Below are 17,516 nucleotides of genomic sequence, written 5' to 3' on the forward strand. Positions count from 1 at the left end.
CAAGTTCCAGGGGCAGTGTTCCACGGTGTCCACACCTAGAATGTTTCCTAGCTCCAGATCACCCTTCTAGAAAATCATATTTTTAAAACAGCAGTGCCCAGATGCTCAGAGGATGGAGCCCAAATCCCTTAGGCTTGGGATCCATTCTGGCCCCAGCTGCTCTACTCCACCAACCCTAGGCACTGGCCGGTTCTCAAATGCCAGGTCTTTTGATGCCACCAAGTTTCCATATACATTTATTAGTTCCTCTGCTGAGAACACTCTTCCTCATAACCTCCAATTGTCAATCTCATTCTTCCAGCTTAAATGCCACCTCTGGGAAGCCTTCCAGAGATTCCCTAGTGAGCTGCTCCAGCCTCTCTCAGCCCTTCCATAGTCTACTGTTCCAGTCATACTGTATTCTAAATATTCTGATTCTATATATAATCATGTACGCCTCCCACACAAGATTGTGAGCTCCGTGTGCATGGGGACCATACTTATTCAGCAGCTCGAAAAGGATTTGCTAAATGGAGGCCATCCCCTGGCCCTGTGCCTGCCAGGACACTGATATGACACCTTTGGAGTTAATTTTGGTGATTACGCAACACCAGAGGTACCCTGCTGATATAAAACACAGGATGAGAATGAGTGCTTTGCAGTTAGGATGGGTGAGCAGTGAAGGGGAGAAGGTTCAGGAAAAATCAGAGGATCACAGGAGTGGTTCACTCAGTCTGTTCTCACCTCAAAGGCTCTCACCTCTTCCCTAATACTATCCACTGGAAGAGTCATTGAAAACACTCACCTGCTTGTGTGAAGAGGTAGAGGTTTATTGAAATATAAACATTCAAGAACACGTAAGATAGAAAATAACCACGACATATACAGACACTTGCTGCAAGAGGACATCTGAGGTATTTATCCACTGCCTAGGCTACCCATGTGCTATCATGTTTTTCCTGGTTAGAATACATATAGATGGGGAGGGTAAGGGGGCAGAGTTGCCCTGGCCGACTGCCTGCACGCGGCCTTCAGGACTGCACTTTCAGAGAAAGCTCCTCTTGGCCCACGGCCCTATTCCTAGAGGCATCTGCTGGCACCCCCAATCTCAAGGTTTCAGGCTGAGACCCTGCTATTGTCCTGAGGGCAAGGAGGGTTTGCTAAGAGGGGGAAGTTGGGCAAGCTGCCTAGAGAAAGGGGGAGGATACAATGACCAGAAAGACACAGCATACTGTCCCTGTGTCCTCTGGGTGGGAAAAGTCCATCCTTCGTGACCAAACCCCTGAGAAAAACACACTGGCAAAATGTGACACCTTCAAGTGGGCCCAGTGCCAGCCAACTGGGCTCCTCCCTGGCACCAGATCCCAGATGCCCTTCTCTGCCCACACCCTGCGCTTGCCTGGTAGGTAAGGTGGGAAGGCTTCTGAGGCCAGAAAAGGGTCAGCCCCGGAGGATGAGGCTGTGTGAGTGTGGGTGGAGGGCTAGGGGAGGGGACAGAAAAGACACAGTACAACAAAGCTTCAGCTTACCAGGCTGAGGTATCTGTTTTGTGCTCAAGCTCTTGATTTCTCTTTCCTAGACAGGACTGAATGTTAGCCAGGCATGAGCTCGTGCTGCTGTGGTCTCCCACCACAGCCCGACAATGTCACAGTGGGTAGTGTTCTATCGAACACTGCAGGGCCTACTTGACTGACAGGTGAGCCTTGTTTTACAGCACAGGAGCAGCCTGCTCCACCCAAGTCCAAGAGGAGAGATGGTGCTCTTTTCTAGCATCTCCTCATCCTCTGGGGCAGCATGACCTCTGTAAGGCCCACATCCTGCCCATCTTAAGGTGGGAGTGTTGAGTAAAGGGGAGACAAGATGTCCTGCACCGACCGGTGAGTCGGGAGTAGGGGGTAGGACTAGCCCTGCTCTGGTAGGAAATGAGTCAAAAACCATCTTCAGAACTGGTGTGGTTTCAGAACCCAACCTGTGAGAGACTGGGCCTTTCCGTTCCACCACCTCCCCGCCACTGTGATCCCTGAGTTCTCTCTCCTGCCTGCCTCCTCGCCTACTTGCTGGGGTCTCAGGGAAGGACCAGAGGGGCTAAGATACCAAATCATTTGCTTGGCTTTGGGGTGATCTGCTTTCATTTCTTTGGTGCTACAATAGCAATAAAAATTTTAAAATAAAAAAAACAAAAGTCAGTAAAACACATATAAAAAAGATTTCAGAGATGCAAATACTTCCTGAAGAATCAAACATCAACAATTATAAATCTGAGGTATTTCAATGAACCTGACATCGGCAGGCTTGGGGATGTTGGGGCTGAGATGACCCCATGAGAAGAAGGGGGGCCCAAGGGACAAGTGGGCTGTTTTGGGAGAGCTGGCCAACAAGGGCGAATGGGCAGCATGAGGTCTGGGAGGATCAGAAAAAGGGCAGTGTGAAATGGTGCCAGGGCCTGCCTGGGCAGCTCCCTGAGGCTCTGCCTCTCCCTCGGCAGATGCCCAGTAGGCCCTAGGACCTGTGAACTGCCCTCATGTGCCCTTTCTTGGGACCACCACAAGGGGCATAAGGGGCCCTGAAGACTGCATGACTTGAATTTGAGGGACCCACACCCCAGAAACCAAACATAGTAGGCAAGGTGGGCTGGGAGGGTGTCATCTCATGCTCACCAGAGAAGGGCCACGAGGCATGCTCTTGGCTCCTAGCAGCCCCACATAAGAGTTAGCTAGGGAGACTGAAGTGGGGAAGAGACCAATGACCCTAGGGTCATGGTGGAAGGCAGAGGAAGGAAAATAAATTAAAGGGGAAGGGATATGGAGGGCCTCCAGCCCTGAGTCGGCTTACAGATTGTCGATAGACAGTGCCCAGGATGGGAGGTGGCCTGGGAACCCTGGAGGAAGCTGGCCGCAAACAGACCCTGCCCAGTTCTCCAGGACAAACCCTGATTGGACAACACTGCCCTGTCCTGCCCCTCCAGCCTCTCCCTGTCCCCAGGATACAGCAGGACCTGAATGGAGCCTGGACAGGCAGACATGTCCAAACTCTCAACATCTGGCCAAATGGTGTTTGACGTGGGCTCCGCGAGATGAGGTAAATTCTGTGCATTAACTTTCTTCTCTCTCAATAGGAGAGTGGGGCATGGGAAGCTGGGTCCTGCCCCTCAAAGGGACCAACTGGTAGAGGGCTCTGCACTGGGGGTGCCCCGGGATGAGGTAGGACTTGGTGAACAGTGAGAACTGCTGCTGCTGCTGCTGGCGCTGCTGCCGATGCTCTGGGGAGCAGATCCTGCGATGAGGTGGACCACAGGTTTCTGGGCAAACAGCACACCTGGGGTGAGGCAGAAAAGCAAGTATAAGCACATAAGGAGACAAGGGGCGGGTTCCGCTCATTTCCACTGATTTACTGCTGCCTAACTGTGCAAGGCCCCACTCTAGACACTGTGCTGGATGCTGACAGATGTCCTGGACACTGTCCTGCTTCCAGGTGCTTATAGGCTGGCGAGGCGGCAGACAGGTAGGCAGAGTAATTTTGCTGAAATGTCAAATATACTCTGAGGGGAAGCGCATCCAGGGTGTTGTGGGAACAAAAAGGTTTTGGAGGGCAGGGGAAAACTGGTCTGGAAAAGTCCTAGGGGAGACCATGCCTGGACTGTTAGAAAAAGCGGTCAAAAGAAGAATTAGGGACAATGTGCCAGGCAGAGGAAATCTGTGAGCAGAGAGAGATGGCAAACGAGCTGGAGGCCAACAGAGTCATGTGGTCTGACCACAGAGTGCTTAAGGGAAGGCGCGGAGGCAGATAAGGCCGGAGAGATGGGAGGGCAAAGTGACAGAGGGTCTGCATGCCTCTAAGGAAGCCTGAGTCCTACCCCATAGGAGTTGTGAAGCCCCTTTAAGTTTTAAAAAGGGAGGGACATCATGAGATGTGTGTTTCAGAAGGCTCTCTGTGGGGCTGGGAGGACTATGGGTGATGGAGGCCAGCAAGGAAGCTACTCAAATGGGGAGAGGCCTGATCCAGGGCAGCAGTGGTGAGGATGACAAGAACACAGAGTAGCGGTATCCACTCAGCTCTGGGGGACGAGGATGGGCATGAGGGGGCACTCAGGAACAACTTTCAGGTTCCTGGCCTGTGTGACTGCATATCCTCTGAGAAGGGGCACAGGTGGGATGTAGATTGAGACAGGTGAGGCTCGGGGAGCCGACTCTCTTCTGCCTGCTCCTCATTCTGAGAGAGAAGGAGGTGTTATCTCCTTTCTCCTGGTAACGGACAACGAGATGTTGAGATCAGGCCCCAATTTCCTTCCCTGCTTTCTGCATGGACCCACTCCCAATCCCCAAACCGACTAGACCACCACAGCACTGCCAGAAGGCAAAGGGCATCTGGGCTCTACCCGGTCTTCTAGAGGGCCTCCTGTGTCAGGCACAGACCTCTGAATGTAGCCTCTGAAGCACCAACTAAGCAGTGACTAGTAAGGTAACCTGGCATTGCTGCTTCTCTGCAGGCTGCTTCCAGGCACTGACCCTGTATTCCTGCCCTGACCCTGATCTGCAGCAGGTGGCCCAGCACAGATCCAAAACATGAGGCCTGCAGGGTGGTTCCTTGAGCGGGCCTAGCCCTTAGCACAAGAGCATTAAAGGGCCAGAAGCATGCTCTGGGAAAACACCCCGGTTTTGATGGAAGGCGCATCTCCCACACCCTCTGTAAAACAGGTGGCCCATGTCTGGGCTCCCGGCACGTGGCCACTGGCTAGTGTGCCTGGGCTGTTTAGCCCCTACTTATCAAGCTGCACTTAAAATTAGATTTAGGGAGAGACAACTGAATGATTAGGGAAAAAAAATCATAAAAATATAGGTTGATTCTGTGTACTCAGATGACTTTGCCTACGTTGTCCTTGATCTATTTAAAAGAAAGGGAATGACACGTTTAGGAAGAGAACAGCTGAAGCACAAAGAAAGGAGATCCATGCATGAGAAGACTGTAATGGTGGACACCAATCTAACTTATAATACAATGCTTAAGGCATGGATATAGACTATGATTCTTCACACTGAATGACTTTTTCAATTATCAAGCCAACCATTAGTCCAAAAGGGTTCGACAAAGGGTTTCTACTGTCTGTCAAAGATGGAAGGGGATCTATCATCCTGTTAGCAACCCTCGGCCTCTACCAGTCCAGAAGAACCGGTGTATCTGCAGACCCTTGAGACTTCCTAAAAGGAAGCCATCCCTGGGAAGGTTGCAGAAAGGAGGGTGACAAGCAGGGCCGGCCAGGGAGTTGCACTGAGGCTGGCTGCCACACTGTGGGCCTCCCTCAAGTTCCAAGGGACTCACCTGCATAGGTGGTGCCATCGATGTCCACAGACATGTTAATGCTCCCGATGCTGCCTGTGGTCAGGTTCAGCGCTGTGGCTGAGGCCTCTGATCTGTCTTCTGCTGGGGACAAGGGAGACAGCAGGCACAGTCAAGCCTTCTAGCACTTTTGTCATCCTTTCTAAGGCTCTCCCCCATGTCCCCAGACTGGCCACAGCAGGCCAAGGCCCACTGTTAGAAAGCATCTATACAAGGTCTGGAAAAGAACCTAGGCTCACCAGCATCCTACAGCTTACTTTCTCCCCGCAAGTCTCTCTGCTCACAGAGAAAAGGGGTCACCACCAGCAAGGAGTCTGACCTAGGCTCATGGCCATGCACTGGCGCTTTCAACGCGATTCAGCAAACCTAACTGAGCACCTAATAGCCATCAGGCTGAGAATCAAAGATTAGGAAGACCCAGTCTCAGCCTCTGAGGACTCCCCTTGCCTTTTCCTCCCCTTCGCCAGGCTGGGAGGGTCTCAAGAAGAGGGTCTTCCTGCCCAGCACCTCGTCCAGCTCACCCCCAGATTCTGTCTATTCATCATACGCAGGGCAAAGAATTTTCCAAATGACTTGCCTTTCTGTTAGCCTCTGGCTTGTGCAGGACCAGGAGCACCAGGCCCTGAATGAATAATGGAGCAGAGCCCTGCTGTCTGGGCTGTTATTTCCAGCCTCCTCCTGCTCCTCACTCAGGGAAAGTGAGGGAGGGGCACAACTCCCTCCACACCTGATTTCTTCCCCATACATGCTTATTTCATGTTTGTTCTGAGACAGCATCCAGGGGAAGAATGGCAAAGAAAATGTGTGTGAGGAGGGGAAAGAGGGAGAAGAGAAACAAGGAACATGCAGTGTGTGGTTCAGGGGACAAGGAGGTGGGACACCTGAAAAATGTAGAGGGGACAGGAAAGGATATCAGTTATGCTGCCAAACTTGAATTTCCTCCTTCCCACTTGTTCTGAGGGTCAGTGGCAGCCTGGCCTGAGGCAACTCAGTCCCTCACTAAGCCTCAGGAATGGAGGTGCTGTCTTCCTCCCAGACCCGCCCTGCACTTGCCTACATCCTCACATCTGGTGAGGTAAGGGGTGAAGGCTGAGCCCTTTAATTTCAACAGATCAAAAGGCTGGTAGAGGAGAGACACAGCAGCTGTCCTCCCGAAGGCTCCTCCTCCTTGAACAACTACTTCTTTTTGCTAGAGAATAGGGATAGGGCACTGCCTGAGGCAATTTCTGGTCCCCTAGAAAATGGCCTCAGCTTGGTGAGATCTCCTCAGCAGCTGCAGAGGCTCCATGTGGCTTTCTGGACTCTAGACTCTTCTGGGGGCCTGGAAAGCAGAAGCTGAAGGGGCCCTACCCCAGTCCTAGGAGACGTGAATGAGCCGAACAGGCCCTTCCTTGAATGAAGCCACCCAGGGCCCAGCACTCACCCCTGCCGTTGACCCGAATCTTCATGGGCAGCTGCCGCGCCATGCTGAAAAAGTTGCGCTGGAAGGCCTGCTGTACCAGGCGTTGCTCCTCCTCTGACAGCCTGGATGTCTTCTTCTCAGGTGGCTCCCCAGACTCCAGTCGTTCCCGCAGCTGTTCCAGTGTGGCTGACCGGGTGCCGGCCTGCTGGCCTGCCAAGGTCACGGGCACAGCCAGCCGATTTGGCACAGGCACTGTTGTCACCGGGACTCCATCACCTGGCAAAGGCACCAGAGCTGGACCGACCCACAATCTACCGTCCCACCTGTGTCCTGGACATAGGAACTTGGCTCCCTTCCTCCTTCCTCCTCCAGGACCCTGCATACCTTTCCTGAGAGTGGTTGCTGAGGATATCCGAGGGCTGCTGGTACTGGTGCCACTGCTGGAGCCCAGCCCAAGGATGGGGAAGCGGATCTTGGGTGGGGAGAGAAGGGCAGGGGCCCCAGTGGCAGCAGCGGCGGCAGCAGCTGGTGAATAGCCAAAGAGGGAGGAGCTGTAGCTGGGCCGCCGGCCCTCCCGCCGGTTGCCATCGATGGCTGCCTGGAGCTCGGCTGGGGAGCTCAAGGCTTTCTTCTCACACTCATAGGCATAGAGGTACTTCATGTACCTGGAGGGAAGGAAGGAAGCAAGGAGAGTAATCTAAAATGGCACCAGAGGCCATCCCGTTTAAGTCGCTTGGTCTGTGGAAGCAGCCTTTGTGGACAGGCCTCTAGGACAGAGGAGCACAACCTGGTGCACTTAACAAAAGAGAAAAGTCTGAGACCGCTAGCAGCTCTGGCCCAGGCCCCTATAACTGCTACTCAATTCTGAACACTGCTCAAAGTGGAGACATTGCTCATTAAGGGAAATAAGAGCCATTTCTGCTATTGCTTCACGGTTGTTTCGGCACCTTTTTAATACTCTTGGAGAAATCGAGGCCATGTTGTGACATGTCTGTTTGGCTCCCTGACCTCCTAAGCAACCCAAGTCAGGCTGGTTAGATGAGGTAATTCTTCTCATTGTGTGTGGACCTAGAAGTGCTGTCCCTCTTTGTGTCAGATGTCCCAGGAAGCAATTCTGTACCCCGGAACCTTGAGAGAACTGCTATACTAGTTATAGCTCTGTTCCCCACTTCCGCTGGAACAGTTTCAATAGATAAAACCCTTCTACTTTTCAACAAGGACATGACATGCTACCTAGTTGATACATCAGCTGCTCATTCCACATTCTTCACAGAGAAACTTCCAGAGTGTTCTGAAAGAGAATCCCCTCTGGCCTTCATGCTCCAGTGCTACTCTTGGTCTCACTGTTTCTATCACCCTTGTAATTAACTCAAATGGTGACAAAAATCAGTCACCAACCGGTGGGGCCTGCCTGCCTGCCTTCTTCTGGGTCCTGTGCTGCTGGGCAAGCTGAGTGTCAGGTAGGAAGGGCCTGGCCTCGGGTGGAGGTGCTGTATGGGAGATGATGTCCTGGAAAGAGTGTGGATTTCAGAAGCAGAGTCCCAGGTGTGAATCTTGACTTACTAGCTGGTATGGCTATCAACAAACTAACCTCTGATATCTAGTTTTGGTAACCTAGAAAATGAGGATGACATCTACTTTACAGAATTGATGGTGAGGTTTGAATGCAACAGAATGGTGACATAGCAACCTACCTACAGGATACTCGGAAAATGCCAGCTCTCATTATTGCTTCGATCTAGTGAAGGATTTCTCTCAGAAAGCTCCTGGCTGCCTCAGGAATCCCACTCATCTTGCTCACTGAACAACAGAACTTCCTTCCTCCTTCCCTCTAGGTCAGGGGTCCCCAACCCCTGGGCCAGGGACTGGTACTGGTCCGTGGCCTGTTAGGAACAAGGCTGCACAGCAGGAGGTGAGCAGCGGGCCAGCGAGCAAAACTTCATCTGTATTTGCAGTCACCAACCAGTGCTAGCATCATCACCTCAGTTCCACTTCAGATGATCAGGCATCGGATCCTCATAGGAGCACCGGTCTCTGGTGCCAAAAAAGTTGGGGACCACTGCTCTAGGTTGAAACATTCCCTTTCTCTAGTCTCAGCTTCCTTTCCCCACAGCCCTGGCCACTCACTGGGTCCTCAGGGTGAAGGCGGCACTGGTGATGGATGTGGGCAGGTTCAGGCCTTTGGTGATCTCCCTCCAGATCTTCTTGTTGATGATCTCTACCAGGCCTCCCTTCTCTGTCACCAGCTTATACAGCATATACAGGTCAAGGATCTGCTTGGCCATGATGGGGATTCGGTTGATGGGGGTTCCTGTTGTTGTCCAAAGAGAGAATCAAAGGGTTGCGTCAACCTCAAGCAGAGAAAAAAAGACATCTGTGTATGCCCACCTTTTGCTGAGTTGGAAATATGTTCACGAATTCCTTATAAGTATAACTTGACTGAAACTCCTAAAGCCTGGATGAACAGGGATGAACAGAAAGACAGGTCCAACTCACAGGCTCGGTGGCCCTGGGTAAAACATGTAGCCTCTCTGGGTACATTTTCTCGTCTATAAGTAAGAGGCTGGACTAGATGATTTCAAAGTTTTGTTAGCAGGACTGAGTCCAGACTGTTCCCTAATGATGTGGCAACTCACTCCTCTGCCTCGTCAGACTTCCTTGACAGGGGAGCTCTTGCCTGGCTCACCCACCTGGATTAACTGTCTGCTTCCTCCTCTCTGAATGAAAAAATTCATTTTTCTCTCCTGTGTCCCCACCACGTCAAAGGAGCTGCTGGAAACAGGTCTCCAGGGGGATGAAAAGCCACTCAACAATTCTCTCCCCACTAATCACTCCACCCTCTCCCCGCCTTTGAAAGAGGGAGGAGGGTCAGAGCAGCTTCCGCCCACTGGCCCTGAAGGGAAGTGAGAGGAGCCAGGGCCTTGATTAGGAAACCTGGCACCGAGCAGGAAGGCCCACTAATGAGCACCAGGGGAGGCAGGGAGGGCGGGGCCAGGCTCCTTTCATGGGCGGCTGGGATGCTCGTCAGGAGGCGTGATGGATGACTGTCATTTGGCAGCCTCGGGATTAATGATCTAGAGGTCAGAGGGGAGAATTCCAAAGGGAAGGGTCATCGTCCAGGGCAGGGTATGAGACTTGTTGCCTTTTGATGGTAAACTCCTTGTACTGTACACAGGCTGCTCTTCCTCTGCCCTGGCCCCCTCCCACTGCCCCAATCTCTCTGACCGCCGGTGGACGTTAGGCCTGCCTGACTAGAGAAGGGCTGTTTGTTTTGGCTCTTCTTGCTTCTCTCTCAAGGAATGGTATTCTCTTCTCAGTCCTGGAATGGCAGCCTCACCAACTCTTTTATAGGATAATTCGAGCAAGAGAATGGAGTGAAGGCTCCTACATTTATGAAGCAGCAGCAGTGTGAGCATGAACATGTGGGACTACTATGGCAGGACCCAGCCTCTTTTTCCATGTTGAGAGACAGCAGGGGGTCTCCAAGGCCTTTGTCTTGACCAGCTGGTCTTTGGAGGATCAAGGATAAAGGGGTCATAGAGTTATATTCAAAAACTCACAGGTAAACTGTCAGAGGACTGTTGGTATACTCTGAAGACATACAGCTCGTATACTGGTTAACTTTTTCTCCCTGTGCTGTTCTGGACAGTCTACCTTACTCCCTGTCATAAGATGAGAGCCTGGTATGGCAGAACCAGTCTGCTGACAGGACAGAGCTAAGGTCCATCTCCTTTTGGAGGCCTGTCTTTCCAAGCACACTAACAGTGCTGGTGAATTCATGCCCTCCATGGCATCGCCTGGAGACTGGGAAGACCGCTCCCAAGGTCCCTTCGCATAGGCACCCTAAGCTCACATTTCCAGAAGCTTCCAGGACATCTTCACATGTGACTTGTTCGCTACAAGTCCGAGTGTTCCCACTGAGCTCACCTTTATCCCCTAAATTAGCTCCTTTTTCCCATCGCTTCCTTTTCCCAACAACACATCATTCTTTGAGGTTTTAGGCAGGAATCTTGGAGGCAGCACTGTCTCTTCTTCTCTCCACTATCACCAACCTTCAGATTGTTAGGAAGCTTACTTATTACTCCTTTGAGGTGTCTCCCTTTCTGGCCTGCAGCCACTACCCTAGACATGGCCCGCGCTGGCTCATCATTAGGGGCCTGCAGCAGCCTCTTATCAATGCACTCAACTTGTACACGGCTGCCAGACAATTTTATTAAAATACTACTTTCACCATATTACTCACCTCCTACAAAGACTACAAAAACCTACAAAGACTCTTACGGCCTACCATCTCATTGCACATGTTCAATCTTATGACCGAGTTCTCCAATGCTCCTTAAAAGATCATGTGTAAAGTATTTCCAGCGCATCCCAACAACTCACTCTCGCATTAGCTGGGTCTCCTCACTACAACCCCAAAAAACCAAGCTCATTTCTCCTCTACCTTTTGCTTTGTGCTCTCCCTCCTCATCAAGACTAAAATGATCTGCCTCCAAACTCTCTACACTGGCCTTCAATGTTCACTCCCTCTAGGAATAACATTGTAACTAATATTCTAATGTTCTAATGGATGTCTTCTCTTTCAGCATTTGTCCTATAAACCCTAAAGTTCAGCAAAGAACTATTTTCTAATTGTTACATCTGGTATCCCAAGAGGAAGTCACCTTCTCCTCTCAGGCCCTAGCAGGTTCGTTAGGATCACGACCCTTGTTAAACACACTGGGAAAGTGAGGCCCAGAGTGCTCAAGCTCTCTGCATCCAAGCCCCGCAATGAATGAACAGCAGAAGAATGGATGGAGAGTTGGAGATTTTGAAAAGATAAAGAAAACATAACTTTACTCAGGGGGACCAAAAAGAAGGGAAAACAGATATTAAAGAGGGGAAGCTGGCTGGATCTGTGATGAACACAGAACAGGTGTGCATTTTTGGACCTCCATTTGTGAAAAGCCTTCAGAGTTTACACTATTTTCATTTTGAATCTCTCCAATGGTGGTAAATCTTCAAATATAAAAGGTGTATTTTACTTTTAGAAATGATCATACATGTTGATTTTGTTTGAAGATGAGATGGAGCCATAAACTACGACAGATTTTCTAGTGTGGCTCTGAAGCCCAACTCCCCAGAGAAGAATTATAAATTCACTCTGAGTGGTCACTGAACCAAATGTTTAGCTATTTGCGATGGCTACTTTGAAAGACAACGATGCTATAGATGGAGAAATTTCATTAAAAATTCACCCTTTTATGGTCATACAGAGTGTAACTACATTAGGATGAGAACTGCTCAGGGGTAAAGGAAAGAGAAGTAGAGACAGAACCTGAGAAGGCAAGGAAGGGTCAAAGTGACGTCTGAAGTCAAGGCTATATAAACCTAACTAAAAATTGACCTCTTTCCAGCTCCTCCACAGAGAAACCACAGGCTAGGGGTGTACTGGAACCCTGGTGGTGGCCCCTGCAGTCCTTCCCTGTGGCCCAGCTCCACTCTGGGCATATGGGGATCTTGTATTCCCTCACATGGGTCCCTCCGTCATTCCAGAGATCAGTGGATAAGGGAACGGGCACGTTCTTCATCATGGTTGTCCCTCTGCAAAACAAATAAAAGTAGCTCCCAGTGCAGGTGGGCCCCTCGGAACTGTCAGAAACAAAGCTGAGGCTATTCTGAGTAATGATCATCTCTGGATGATGGTGTGGTTTTCTCACATTATCCAGACTATCCAAACACAAATCCTGCCCTGGCTTTATACTTCTGACAACTAAGAGAAGCAAGATCCTCAGGCTGGTCTGTCTGTGCAGTCTGCTCTGTGCCTAATGGACCTGGCAGCCATCTCCTTTGTCTCAAGGAGATTCAACTATGATGAGACGGGAGAGAGGTCTTTTAGCTGAGTTCACCTGCTGAATAAAAAAAAAGAATACATCATACTTGGGGATGGAGGGGTGGGAGAGTGACATATTCATGCCTCAGTTTCTCTCTCTCTGAAATGAGGACTTTGAACTAGACAACTTTCAGTTCTAAAGTCCTATAGGTCTATGAATAAAAACTTAAAACAACAATTGATAGCCATGGCTATTACCAAAGGGAGAGAGACCTGGTTTTAGGAGCTTGCCTGAATTATGGTATAATGTTCCCAAGTGACCTTGAGGGTTTGGGATCTTCTATGCAAGGCACTGGGTGGCTTAGGGCTGTATGTGACATTCAAGGCCATAAGCAATGGCTATTTCCCCAGCCTTGCGGGTGGGGTGGGGGTGTGTGTGTGTATGTGTGGCTCTGGGCTGCTCTCTGGGCTGGATTACATCTTCCTCTAAGGAAGCTCTGCACTTGAGAGGGGACAGGCCTCTGCCCACAACAAATGCTAGAGCAACCTGCCTAGAACCAGAAAGGAAGCAAATAGTTACTGAAGACAGCTCCTTGTGGGGCACTAGTATTGGCCTTGCAGGAGGCTGAATCTCCATCTCATCTTGCCTCCCAGCACCTAACAGAGAAGCCTGTGGACTGTCAGTCACTGCTATCAAAGCAGGAGCCAGGACTGAGGGTAATTAATCATGCTCTCTCTGACAGGAATGCAGGGCCTTATCGGTACCCCAAGAAATGCCACTAGTCTCCAGTTCCCTCCTCAATAAAGGAGACTGACAGTCCCAACAAAGAGGCCCCTTATCAGATTTCAGCCAGGGAGCCTGAGGCAGCCCAGGGGCTATGTGGAAAAAGCTTTTATGAGGGCCTGGATCCAGTGAAGCTGCGGGGCTCCTGGGCTTTAACCCTTGGTGGTGGGAATGCTGCTGGGGACTGGCACCAGCAAGCCAAAGCTGTGACCAGGAACTTCTGGAGCAGATGGAACCAAATAAAAGCAGTTCCCTGGCACTTTGTTTTCCTTCCTATCATTGAGACTGAGAGCAGGGAGTAGGGGTGAGGGCAAAGGGAGGAGACAATCTTCTATGGCACTAGAGACAAAGATGGGGATGCCAGGAGTGCTAGAGGGAGGGCCACTTCTTCTTCAAGATAGAATGGGCACTTTCCAATGAAGACCAGAAGCAATCAGGGAGCAGGAACCCCAGTCACATGGCTGCCTTTCTGCCTACTGGTCAGGGGTGAAGGCCCAGGACCCAGGGTGTGGCCCTGCCAGGGACCCTTGCTGCTTTTTCCTGGCTTTGAAAAAGATCATTAATCATTTCCACAGCCTGTCCAGAGCCTGGACGGCCTAGAAAGTCAAGACCCACGTTAAGCGGGGAATCTGCACAGGCAGACCGACAGGCTTCCTGTCCATTCTTCTGCATATTAATTCTTTCCCTGCTCTAATCTTGCTGCCCAGGGACAAGCAGAGAAATGACTGCTGATTTTCCCCTTGACTTGTTTATGCAGAAAATACCTGCCTCTGGGAAACTGAGCAGCAGTGTTTAGTAGTGTGCAGTGCAGTGTGAAGTCAATACTCCCCCAGACAGGGCACAAAGATACGCAAATATCCTAGAAATGGACAGGTACCTTAAGCCTTCCACCTCCGATTTCCCACTGAGTGTCTGATACACAGTATAGTGCATAAATTTTAATTACACAGCTCACTGGATTTTTACTTCTGTGTACACTCCTATAACCATTACTCAGATAAAAATACAGAACATTTCTAGTGCCCCAGAAAACTCTTTCATTCTCAATCAATACCCACTCCCAACTCTAGCCCTCCCATGAGGTAACCACATATCACCACAGATGACTTTCTAGAACTTTAAATAAATGAAATCACATAGTGTATATTCTTTTGTGTCTGGCTTCTTTTGCTCAACAGTAGATCCGTGAGCGTCATCCCAGCTGCATACAGTAATTCATTCCTTTTTACCGCTGTGTGGTATTCCACCATGTGACAATGCTACCATTTATTTATCTATTCTACTGCTGATGTACATTTGAGTTCTTTCCAGTGTCTGGCTATAACGAATGGTGCTCCTATGAATATTCTTGCATGTGTTTTTCAGTGAACAAAAGCACTCATTTCTTTTGGACACACACTTAGCAGAGTTGCCAGGTATTAGGGATGGCCTATGTTTAACTTTAGTAAATACTACCAGATTTCCAAAGTTGTTCTGACCATTTATATTCCCACCAGCAATACTCAGAAGTTCTGGAGGTACCACAACCCGAGAGGGTAATTTTAAACTCACTGCCCTTTTTGATATTCTAGCTCTGATTAATTGCTTTAAGTGAAGTTCAATGTGCAATGCTATATTCTATGACGGCTGATAATAAAATTATGGTTATGGCTGTGCTGTCTCCTTCCTTAAAAACTGTGTTCAGAGAAGTGGCCAAGGAGTTAGGAGGAGGTGGACTGTCAGGTCTTCTCTGCTCTGACTGCTGCTGATCAAGAGACCTGGCTGGTGTCTTCAGGAGAAGGAGTGGAAGGCTGATAGGGAGAGGTACAACTCCAGGGCCTTTAGCCCAGACAGTATGCAGCTATCTGAGCTTCCACTGCCAATCCATGCCACTAGCCTCTCAAGACCCAGTAGATTTTTCTCACAGTATAAGAGGGCCAAACCCTCGCTTCAAACTTTCCCTACACTAACCCTTGGACAATTTACTGATTATTAGAGCTCACCCTGGAAAAAAAGGAAGCAAAACCATATACCCAATTTTACAAAGTGCTCTAAGTATCAAAAAATTTGAAGGGAAAGAAGCTGAATTTGATTATAAAAGTGGGCTATTCAAATTAATCATGCCTTTCAAAAACCAGGATCCCTTCCCACTATCATGGATAACTGGGTAGTTACAGGGTATTAAATGACTATTAAATATGGAAAAAAGAAAAACAGTGTATCAACAGTAGTTAGATCACCTGGGGAGAGAAAACGATCAGGCCTCAGACAAAGGGCTAATCCAGAGACAGAGATTTGCATTTTAGACTTTCATTTGGGGATAAAGTTAGAAAATGAGGCCCTAAAGCCTATTTCATCTGACAAAGAGACATATTTTAGCCTATTAGGAAGAGTGTCCACAGCACAGACCTTTACTGCAAGATACAAAGACTATACAGAAAGTACCTCCACCAAAAGGCAAAGCAATATATGTCATGAACATTTCCTTGCCTGAGATGGATAGATAAGCACACAACAGAAGGAAAAACACTCAAATTGCACTTTGAGGCAGACCAAGCCCTTTTCCCACAGTAAATTCTTTGTATGTACACATCAAAAACAGATCCAACAATCCATTTGGGAAAACCAAGGTCAGTTTGCAGCCTTGAACAGAACTTGTGGGGGAGGGAGGGCAGCTCTCTGGGTGAGGTCTTGACAAAATTTTTCCACATGACCAAACAGTTCCTTAGCTTGGTGTACCCAGCTGGGGCAGGGGCTGGAGAGGACAGCTTTGCTAATGGGCCCTCTGGGAGTGTGCAAGGTGCTGTTGTTAGGGCTTCTCTCTCCTGTGCCCACCCCATCCTTGCCTTGACAGATGGCAATCTCTGTGCCACTATGAATTGTCACATCTGTCCTTCACTGAGAAATAGACCTTAAAGAGTTCCACCCCACGTTCATCAGCTAGATACTATCAGACCCTACCGGATAGTGGCCTGTGGAGATAGGCCAGCACTCTCTGTGGGGCTTAAATGGCTAAAGGAGAGACAAGGCGTGTCTACTGCCCCAATGAGAGAGAAGTAATGGAGCTGCTGGTGCTAGAAGCCAAGTTTTACAATGGTCACGCAAGAGAGGGAAAGAGCACTGACGGACCAGGGAATCAGGAAACCAAGTGCTAAATCTGCTCTGTGGCCTCAGGTAAGTCATTTTACTTGGGGGCTAATTATTCATGGTTCATTTGATAACCTTTGCTCTCTCTACCCCACAGAGCTGGAGCTGTGGGGAGCAGCAAGTCAGATAATGGGTTGAAAGGGTCTATAAAGTGCATGGGATAATAATAATAAAAGCAACAACAAAACCATCATCTTCTTCCTCTTGGATGAGACCATACTTCTGTTTCACTAGCCTAGAGAACAAGAGAACAAGCTTTTCTTCCTCAATGATGAAGGAAGGATGGAACTGTGTATAAGCCATGGCTTATCAGACTTCCAAATTAGCACCACCCCCACTCTGCCCCCCTGCCAGATTTCCTCCTAGAAAAATCTACCAACCAGAGAGTGATATCTCCGAAACCATGCACAGTGAGTTAAATTAAGAGCACAGAATTTTATCTACAACTGTTTGGCTTTATTTTTGGCAAAGAACCATGTGTATTTTATATATACATGCATGCGCACATGGCAAAAGGTGAGCAAAAAAGAGCACCAGAGTTCTGAAATCTAACCATTCTAGAGAAACATTAGGAGGCACAGTATCGAGGTAACTTGTTTAATTCAATTTGGCTTCAGTAAGCAAAAGAGGAAACACATTATTCGGCAAGGAAAGGGGAGATGCATTTGGTCTTGGGAATCTTTGGTCTAGTTTTTATAAAACTATTTTGATAGAAAATTGCTAAAAAAAAAAAAGCTTTTCTTTTTTTGATCATGAAAGGTGGCTTTTATCTGTTGGTAGCTCAACAGACTCAATCATGGACACGTAATACAGAACACAGAACTTGGAAGAAATTTCCAAACTGATTCTAACTGAATCCTCTCATTTTAAAACAAACTGTGGCCCCCAGAAAGGGAAGAATTTGCTAAAGATCATGGAGAAGGATGAAATGTTAGCCCTGGCTTTACACTTGTCAGTGTAGAGCTCTTTCTTCTGCCACATGCCTCCAGACAGAACTGTGGCGGCTGTTTCCTAGGGCAGGAGGGAGACAGTGAGCCTGAGTGGGCACTGCCTTGGTTTCTTCTCAGGATCCTTCTAGG

The 17,516-nt window shown here is 49.1% G+C and overlaps 1 protein-coding gene across 2 annotated transcripts in view; it reads right to left on the reverse strand.

Moving 5' to 3' along the window:
* Window positions 1–788: 788 nt before the first annotated feature.
* Window positions 789–17,516, reverse strand: part of ARID3B (AT-rich interaction domain 3B) — a 50,772-nt gene continuing 34,044 nt past the window's right edge. Inside the window, exons 5-9 of one of the 2 annotated variants that reach the window (XM_039856447.1) lie at window positions 8,843–9,026; window positions 7,100–7,380; window positions 6,737–6,991; window positions 5,296–5,397; window positions 789–3,294 (exon numbers count right to left, since the gene is read on the reverse strand). In XM_039856447.1, coding sequence (XP_039712381.1) covers window positions 3,128–3,294; window positions 5,296–5,397; window positions 6,737–6,991; window positions 7,100–7,380; window positions 8,843–9,026 — 989 coding nt within the window. In that variant the 3' untranslated portion in view covers window positions 789–3,127. The remainder of the gene's footprint in view (window positions 3,295–5,295; window positions 5,398–6,736; window positions 6,992–7,099; window positions 7,381–8,842; window positions 9,027–17,516) is intronic. The other variant, XM_039856448.1, reaches the window with a different exon arrangement.

This window comes from Pteropus medius, unplaced genomic scaffold, assembly GCF_902729225.1.
Source record: "Pteropus medius unplaced genomic scaffold, Ma_sr-lr_union100, whole genome shotgun sequence".
Lineage (NCBI taxonomy): Eukaryota > Metazoa > Chordata > Mammalia > Chiroptera > Pteropodidae > Pteropus > Pteropus medius.